Genomic DNA, 9,793 nt, shown 5'->3' on the forward strand with positions numbered 1-9,793 from the left:
AAATATCAAAACCTAGGTAAAGGACTAATAAACCTTTGCTTTGCAACAGGTTTGCTGATTTTTTCAGCCCCTTCAAATTTACATAGTTACTGTTTCGCAGCCATGTTTAAGAGTTTGTCTTTTATTTCATGTAATTCAAAACTGAATTACTCCTCCAATGCTTGGAGCATAAGTTACTTCATTCAATCCAAACAGATCTTTACATATCCGTAAGTTCAGAAAAAGTTTATTTACTAGTGCAAAGATAATAAAATTAGCTTGTCGCATTTACAGCACCAAAAGAGATGAATGTTTTAAACTGTAGGTAGTGAATTTTTGCAAAGTAAGTCACTCACAGTACTAGTTACTTGTAATCAAACTCTATGAACTGACGTTGCAGTGCAACTTTATTTTGGCTGAGTACCCACAGCCAAAAAAGTAATGTTTTACTATAAGTACACTGTTAAAGCACATTTTATGGCACTCCTTAATGATGATTATCTAGTCAATTTGTTGATTAAAATGCCTCTTACTCATTCAGAGTTTCTTAAATGAGTATCACACAACTTAAGACAAACCAAATTTTATTACATAAAAAGTGGAATGGGCAACCTTTTTTCCAATTTAAAAAAAAATAAAAACATCACTTACAACTTTAATGACTTCACAAACATAATATGAAAAATGGCATTTTTCATTCTGCGGAGCTTAGTATTCTTCTGCTCCTTCTCCTTCTCCTTCGATAGAGTCCATACCAACTTCTTCGTAGTCCTTTTCAAGGGCAGCCAGATCTTCACGAGCTTCTGAGAACTCTCCTTCCTCCATACCTTCACCGACGTACCAGTGAACAAAAGCTCTCTTGGCATACATCAAATCAAACTTGTGGTCAAGGCGAGCCCAGGCCTCTGCAATTGCAGTTGTATTTGACAACATGCAAACAGCACGCTGTACCTTTGCAAGATCACCGCCAGGTACCACGGTAGGAGGTTGATAGTTTATCCCCACCTGTAACAAGTAAAACACTGGTTAGTAAACTTCATCAGTGTCTAATACATTCCTTACAGTAGCAGACCAATACCTAAATCTTCAAACGTGATGGAACAACTACACTAACCTTGAAACCAGTTGGGCACCAATCCACAAACTGAATGGTTCGCTTTGTCTTAATAGTTGCAATGGCAGCGTTTACATCCTTCGGCACTACATCTCCTCTGTACAGCATACAGCATGCCATGTACTTTCCGTGTCTAGGATCACATTTCACCATCTGGTTGGCCGGTTCAAAACAGGCGTTTGTTATTTCTGCCACAGACAGCTGTTCATGGTAAGCTTTCTCTGCTGAGATGACGGGGGCATAGGTAACAAGTGGGAAATGGATACGAGGATAGGGTACCAAGTTGGTCTGGAATTCTGTCAGATCCACATTGAGAGCTCCATCAAAGCGAAGGGATGCCGTGATTGAGGATACAATTTGGGCAATTAGCCTGTTCAGATTGGTGTACGTTGGGCGTTCAATGTCTAAGTTACGGCGGCAAATGTCGTAGATAGCTTCATTATCGCTCATGAAAGCACAGTCTGAATGTTCCAAGGTGGTGTGAGTCGTTAGGATGGAGTTGTACGGCTCTACAACGGCTGTTGATACCTGAAGAACATAATTATGATTTAGTTACAGAAAACTACATATTTCGCGAAATCTCGTAATGACAAGATTCACTTTTGACAAAGCGTTCTTACCTGGGGAGCCGGGTAAATTGCAAATTCCAGTTTGCTCTTTTTGCCATAATCCACAGACAGACGTTCCATCAAGAGTGAAGTAAAGCCTGAACCAGTGCCACCGCCGAAGCAGTGGAAGATCAAGAATCCTTGAAGCCCAGTACATTGGTCAGCAAGCTTGCGAATACGGTCCAGTACGAGGTCCACTATTTCCTTTCCAATTGTGTAATGACCACGGGCATAGTTGTTTGCAGCATCTTCCTTGCCTGTAATCAACTGCTCTGGGTGGAACAGCTGCCTGTAGGTGCCTGTACGCACCTCATCTGCAAAGGAAAAAATGTCCCGCATCAGATAAGAACTTCAGTTATTCACTGAAATAGTGGAAATGCTTACACGACGGATTGGTAACAACGTACCAGTATGTGTCACTTACCAACAACAGTCGGTTCCAAGTCCACAAATACTGCGCGTGGCACATGTTTCCCTGCGCCAGTCTCGCTGAAAAATGTATTAAAACTGTCATCGCCGCCTCCAATAGTCTTGTCTGACGGCATCTGTCCATCGGGCTGGATACCATGCTCAAGACAGTACAATTCCCAACATGCGTTACCAATCTGGGTTCCTGCTTGGCCCACGTGGATTGAGATACATTCACGCTGTAAAATATTAAATGACTATGAAGTCAAATATTGAGATTAAAGACTTTGTAGCTTGTTTTAAAACACTAAAGTTACCTGCGGATATTGTCCTGCAAAATCGTATTTCCGCGAGCTATTCGTCACACTATACAACAGGAGTCATTGTTAAGTAAAAAATCTCTAGTTAAGTAAATGGAGATCGAAACCAAAACGTTTAACTTTACTAACCAGAGTGAATTTAGCAAGGAAATATAGTAAACATCCCGCAAGACCTACCCTGCGGTAGATTTTTTACAAATCGGTATCGCACTCTCAGGCACCGTATCGTAACCTAGCTTGCGTCGAAACAACAGAATGCTACGAAAATCCGGGATACCGTTAGAGCAATTTAGCATTGAAATCTAGAAAGTGCACGTTGGATGGCAGTAATCAATTTAGATTTAGCACAGATCATAAAGGAAAATTTCACTTCATTTTGCAGCAAAAATTGAACGGTACATTTCAATTCTTGGAATCGTGTCGGAAACATGTCAAAATGGCGGTCAGCCAGCACCATACCCTGACCAAATTTGTAATTCCAAATTTAGCTTTTAGCGCTTCATTTAATCCGAAAGCTATTCTCATAGCTAGTCGTAAAAAATTATCTGATCATTCATGTCCTTACTAGTTAACAATCTTCAACATCGTAATATTAACGTACGAACATTCCGGAGCTAACGTTAACAAATTCCAGTCCCACAATTCCATGGTCTACTTTTTAGTGCTTTAGTGACATCAATATCAGGAAGTAACTTACCATTATGCTGTCGCTCGATACAATTCAGCAGAGTAAAAAGTTGAAACCACAAACTTCTGCCTCGTCTGAAACGTGTGAAGTCGTCCCGTGCCGAGTTTATAGTTACGTCTCCAACCTACGATTTCAGATATATAGTCTCCGTGGTGCAGCATGCAACGGAGTTTCTGATTGGTCTATGCGTTTGCTGATTTCAAACACTCTCTGCTATTGGATAAACTGCAGATCATTCTTGCAGGCGAATTAATACAGCAGCTCATACTTCAATTGGTTCATTCATTGCTATTTCGGGTAAAATGCTGCCTTTTGTTTCTTTAAAAATGAGAACTTTATAACTTCATACTTATTTACTTATGTATTACGAAAAGTGACAAAAAGCTTCTCCGATGGTAAATTATGTTATCATGTAAGAAAAGTAGGTGCACCTTACCGCAGCATCGTGTCTGATCTGACATCGGCGACACTTTGAAGAGTGACATTCTTATTTCGAATTCGTCCAGTTTCGTCAATAAAAACGGAGTTTTGATAATATAAGAAATGTTTAAGTAACAACTATATAAACTACGAATCAAAGTTATTTTCTTAAGTCTTCGTAGCCTCTTCGAAATGTTTATTTGCTATAGTCAGATAGATCTTCAGTAAGTTCCTAATAAGTACAAGGAGTTAAATTGACGACTTAAGTACAACTTGAAAATTTCACGATAGTAGGTCTACTCATTGCGGCTTTCTTTTTTTTTCGACGGTTTGTAACAGGTACTATATTTGACTTTACTACTTACATTGCGCCATTCATTTTCGAGGTACTGTATTTCGAAATCGTTTGAGGCATGTGCCGAGCAGTGCGAACTAAATAAACATTTTTTCGGTCGAGCGACGTATCACCCCCCACCCCCGCCCCCTTCTCCAACGCATTTACTCTCTCACAAGCTTTAGGTGATTTTCCGTGATAAGACCTTTAAAAATAGGATTGATCATGGAAATGGGTTGTTTCTTCTTTTAAAATAAGTACTGCACAGAAATTCCTCTGTAGCAGAGGCAGATTTCTAAATCTTATTCTACTCCTAAATATTCAGAGAAGAAACTGACGATATTATGACAAGGATAGCCCTCACCATATAGCGGAGATGCCGAGTCGCAGATAGGCACAAGAAAAAGACTGTTAAACAAGTAAGCTTTCGGCCAAGAAGGTCTTCATCGGAATTAGACAACACAAACACACACAAACGCAACTCTCACACACACGAATACATTCTCTGGCTGCCGATTGGCGTCGGCAGCAGAGACTGTGGTCGTGTGTGTGTGTGTGTGTGTGTGTGTGTGTGTGTGTGTGTGTGTGTGTTGTCTAATTCCGATGAAGACTTAAGTTTACTTGTGTGGCAGCCTTTTTGTTGTACCTATCTGCGACTCAGAGAAGAAACAATTCATTTGAGTTTTAGGTGATTCCTGAAATCATTAAAAATTTTGCGATCATATGCAGGGTGTTCGGAAATTCTCATTACAAACTTTTAGGACTCGTAGAGGGGAATGAGTACATATTTTGAACAGGAACCCATATCCGGAAACGTCGGTTTCAATTCAGATGTTCAACTCATCCACTTCTACATCTACATTTATACTCCGCAAGCCACCCAACGGTGTGGCGGAGGGCACTTTACGTGTACTGTCATTACCTTTCTTTCCTGTTCCAGTCGCGTATGGTTCGCGGGAAGATCGACTGCCGGAAAGCCTCCGTGCGCGCTCGAATCTTTCTAATTTTACATAAGTATAGGTATAAGTAGGGAGAAGCAATATGTTCGATACCTCATCCAGAAATGCTCCCTCTCGAAACCTGGACAGCAAGTTACAACGCGATGCAGAGCGCCTCTCTTGTAGAGTCTGCCACTTGAGTTTGTTAAACATCTCCGTAAAGCTATCGCGCTTACCAAATAACCCTGTGACGAAACGCGCCGCTCGTCTTAGGATCTTCTCTGTCTCCTCTGTCAACCCGACCTGGTACGGATCCCACACTGATGAGCAATACTGAAGTATAGGTCGAACGAGTGTTTTGTAAGCCACCTCCTTTGTTGATGGACTACATTTTCTAAGGACCCTCCCAATGAATCTCAATCTGGCACCCGCCTTACCAACAAGTAATTTTATATGATCATTCCACTTCAGATCGTTCCGCACGCAGATTCCCAGATATTTTACAGAAGTAATTGCTACCAGTGTTTGTTCCGCTATCATATAATCATACAATAAAGGATCCCTCTTTCTATGTATTCGCAATACATTACATTTATCTATGTTAAGGGTCAGTTACCACTCCCTGCACCAAGTGCCTATCCGCTGCAGATCTCCTGCATTTCCCTGCAATTTGTTAATGCTGCAACTTCTATGTATACTACAGCATCATCCGCGAAAAGCCGCATGGGACTTCCGACACTATCTACTACGTCATTTATATTTATTGTGAAAAGCAGCGGTCCCATAACACTCCCCTGTGGCACGCCAGAGGTTACTTTAACGTTTGTAGACGTCTCTCCACTCTACTTGAGGGATTGAATTAGGCGTGACTCATGAGAATTATTAGGTAACATTCGGAAGGAAACATAACACTCACTTGCGTTAACACTTGAACATTACGTGTTTACATTACTCCAAAACAAAAAAGAACCCAGCATACCGTGCGTGTAGAACGGTACTGATGCATTACAACAACAGCTTGATGTGGCGACAACCATCGTTATTTCAAATATTGCACCTACGAAGCGTGTTCTGGTGCACTCACTCCATTCCACCTGGTGTCTTCAATTTCTAGTACAGCGGCCAGAACTCATGCTAGCAGATCTTCCCCTTCCTCTATATGAGTCTCCCAAATTAAACTTCGCATACATCAGATGACCATCCTGTCTACGCTATCGCACACTAGGACAAGCAACTCTGAGACCTTTCTTCTTCCCTCCGCAGACGTGGACGCGGAACACATCTGAATTGAAATCGTCGTGGAACAAAACGCCACGTTTCCTGCCACAGATTCCTGTTACAAATATAATGTACTCACTTCCCTCTGCAAGTCCTAGAAGTTTGTAACGGGAATTTCTGAACACCACATATACAGAGAGCGAAATCCAGCTTGCACTTTCCTCCAGAGAAATCCTGCGAACCATGGATGAAGGGCTACAGCGTGCCACTGCAGACAGTTAACGAGAGTCCGAGCATGCGGAATACGTGTACGTGGCTCGAAGACTCCTTAAGTAATAGATCCCAGTAAGTAGACCTGGATAGCGAGCGGTCATCAGAGTGTCCCAGGGAATCATTATAGGGCAGCTGTTGTTTCCTGAATATTTTACCGTGAATGACCGAAATTGGAGAATGTCGACTTTCGTCGGTGAATGTCAGCAGATACCAAATACGTCAGTGAAAGATCGAATATTTCATTACATTGTTGTACATTCGGACTCTCTCCGGTGTGTGTCGACAATCACGGATATGCTCTGGTGGAGGTCCAAACCAGAAGAGTAAAAAAAACAAGCGACAGGCTCTCTCCCGCCAAATCCTTTGTTCTGCTCGGATTCAATCAGCTTTGTCAGTCTTATGCAAGCTCTGATAACACGAGGAACATTTTCTTATTTTTTTCACGATACCCTAATTTTTACTAAATGGATACTGCAGTAAATCGTGATCTTTTTCATGAAAAGTTAAATGCATTAATTGCGGGTAAACGAGAAGACAACTGTTTTTATTTGTCTCAAGAAAAATATTCTAAAATACTTTCTCAATTGGTCTCTGCTAAAATTAAATGCATCACTTCTTTGGATTACAGACGATTAAAACGTTTTGATGTTTTAAAAATTAATGATGAAGAGGAGTTAATTGTACCATTAAAACCAGGGGAAACGAACGTACAGTATTATGTTACCAATGAAGAATTGTACAATATACTATATGAAACTCACATCAGAATAGGCCACGGAGGAAGAACACGTATGCTTAAAGAGCTGCAAGTTAAATACAAAAATATTACATTTGAAGTTGTAATGTTGTATCGGTATTTAAATTTAAGCGGACAGTGTCAAATGAAACATAGTGCACCTAAGAAAGGTATTGTTGTGAAGCCAATGGTTAGTTCTGAATTAAACTCAAGATGCCAAGTTGATCTGATAGATCTGCAGTCAAACAGAGGTAGCAAATATAAGTTCATAATGGTGTATCAAGATCATTTAACTAAGTTTGTCCAGCTACCTCCTTTGAAAACTAAAAGAGCTGAAGAAGTAGCGCATCACGTTCTTTCAATATTTTTAGCATTTGGTGCACCAGCAATATTGCAATCAGATAATGGTAGCGAATTTAGTAATCAAGCCATATCCGAAATATACGCTATGTGGAAAGACGTTAAAATAATTCATGGAAAGCCTCGTCATAGTCAAACACAAGGCTCAGTTAAAAGGGCCAATCAGGATATACAGACTATGCTAATTGCATGGATGAACGATAACGATACAAATAAATGGTCAGATGGTTTCTCCTTTGTTCAGTTTGCCAATAACACTACATACCACGAAGGAATACGCCAAAGTCCTTATGAAGCCATGTTTGGCGTTGAAGCAAAAAGACGTATACATCGTCATTTTTGCCTGACGAACAAATCGCAAATATTGAAACTGAAGAACAACTCGAAGAAATTGCCAATACTTCTGAAACCGAAGAACAGCTTGAAGAAACTGTTAGCGGTTATTAAAAAAATTGAGCGGTGGTCATACCGAAAACCATATTCCAAAGAAAAATATTGAAGAGGACCTACAACCTACAACGTCTTCACATCAAATTCTGTCTGAAAATCACGAGTTGATTTGTATAAAAAGAGCGGCTGCGAAAGAAAATCTTCTATTGCAAGCAACAAAGATGTTATGAACCTCACAAAAGCAATTTCCTCCTGCTCAAATTGGTGATAATGTATGAATACAAGTGCCTGATGTCGACCGTGGTCGTACAGATAACCGAAATGTGTTAGCGGTTGTTGTTGGAATAGGAGACTCCAACTTCTATAAACTGGCAAATAAAAATGGTACCCTCAAGCAGCTTTACACACGTAATCAGTTCGTAATTTGTAAAGAAAAGTTACTTTCCATAGATGAGATTTCTTTTCAAGGAATGTCGCTGAGAGAAGCAGCTGCTGCTAGTTCGAGAATCGGGGCACAAGGCTATACACGCTGTCATTGCAAAAGGAAGTGTTCCACAAATAAATCAATTGTAAAAGCAAGGGACTCTTGGGCAATTCCAAGTGTCATAATTGTTTAAGTTGTTGCAATAAATAGGATTTGAATCACATAAGTAAGTAAATTTTTATAACTATTTTTTTTCTTTTCTCGTGTAGAATGTACTGTGTATTTTAAATTCTTGCTCATTCATTTCAGAAGAAGAGGCGAAAAAGTTACGTCCCCTTGTTACGTTTTATAGCGACTGAATTGCGGAGAAGAAAACATAAATCTCCATCATGTTCAACATTCACCATTAGTGCACGGTGAATGTCAACATTTACCGGTGTAAGTCATAAATAAGGGTATTTAGCAAATATTTCGGACATACACTAAGCGACTATGTGAATGTTGACATACACCGGTGGAGGTCGACATTCTCCAACTTTCGGTATTTCACTGTAACATACACATAAATGACTGAGTGAGTAGCAACCTGTGACTGTTTGCCTCTCTTGGATAGTATTCGAGAAAATATTTTCGTTGTATCACTTTAAGAGGATATACGATGATGCAGAATTTCAATTTGGTGTGATGAATGGCAGGAAGCTATAAATGTAGAAAAACGTAAGGTAATTCAGATGAGTAGGGAAAATAATCCTGCCATATTTATTAAATATCTAGACGTAACGTTGCAAAGCGATGTGAAATGGAACCAGCACCAAAGGTCGATAGTAGGGGAGGCGAATGATAGACTCTAGTTTATTGGGAAAATTTTTGGAAAGCATTTTTTAGGACACAAGTGCGACCCATTCTCGTGTACTGTTCGAGTGTTAGCGATCCCCACGAGGTCATCTTAAACGAAGACACTGAAGCAATTCAGAGGTGTGCTGCTATGGCTGTTACCGGAAAGTTCGATCAACACGCGAGTGTTACGGCGATGCTTTGTGAATCCAAATGGGAATCTCTGGAGAGAGGAGGACATTCTTTCGCGAAACCCTATTGAGAAAAATGTAAGTTGAGTAGGAGAAGCAATCCTGAAATGTTTAAATACACTATTAGTTGCGTCCTAACTGACAAAGTCACTCCGAAGGAACGTCTAAGTGTAACTTTACAAAGCGATATGAAATGGAACGGGCACGTAAGGACAGTGGTAGGGAAGGCGAAAGGACGACTTTGGATTATTGGGAGAGTTTTAGGAAGTGCTTGATTTGTGACGGGACTCATGGATACGCCGTACTGGTATCTCTACGAAAAAGTCTAAACTGCAGATTTTGATGTGTCGCACTACAGAACTTCCGCTGCGGCTGAAACGATGTGAAAAGTCTACACCTATATCTACTTGGATGCTTTACAAATCACACTTAAGTGCCTGGCAGAGAGTTCACCGACCGACCTTCACAATAGTTCTCTATTATTCCAACCTCGAAAAGCGCGCGGAAGAAACTAACACCTACATCTTTCCGTGCGAACTCTCATTTCCCTTGCATTAT

The 9,793-nt window shown here is 40.4% G+C and overlaps 1 protein-coding gene across 1 annotated transcript; it reads right to left on the bottom strand.

The window, feature by feature from the left end:
* Window positions 1-212: 212 nt before the first annotated feature.
* Window positions 213-3,252, bottom strand: LOC126282094 (tubulin alpha-1 chain-like). Its single transcript, XM_049981556.1, has 5 exons — window positions 3,127-3,252; window positions 2,126-2,348; window positions 1,714-2,015; window positions 1,094-1,621; window positions 213-984 (listed from the first exon to the last, which is right to left on the bottom strand). The coding sequence occupies exons 1-5, from the start codon at window positions 3,127-3,129 to the stop codon at window positions 688-690; spliced, it is 1,353 nt and encodes a 450-aa protein (XP_049837513.1). The 5' UTR covers window positions 3,130-3,252; the 3' UTR covers window positions 213-687.
* Window positions 3,253-9,793: the final 6,541 nt, after the last annotated feature.

The sequence above is a fragment of the Schistocerca gregaria genome, chromosome 1 (genome assembly GCF_023897955.1).
Source record: "Schistocerca gregaria isolate iqSchGreg1 chromosome 1, iqSchGreg1.2, whole genome shotgun sequence".
In the NCBI taxonomy this organism is placed as follows: Eukaryota; Metazoa; Arthropoda; class Insecta; order Orthoptera; family Acrididae; genus Schistocerca; species Schistocerca gregaria.

Coding starts and splice junctions, on each gene's coding strand:
- LOC126282094 (XM_049981556.1), bottom strand. Junction 2,016..2,125: donor CTTGGAACCGACTGTTGTTG/GTAAGTGACACA, acceptor TTTCCTTTGCAG/ATGAGGTGCGTACAGGCACC. Junction 985..1,093: donor GGTGCCCAACTGGTTTCAAG/GTTAGTGTAGTT, acceptor TACTTGTTACAG/GTGGGGATAAACTATCAACC.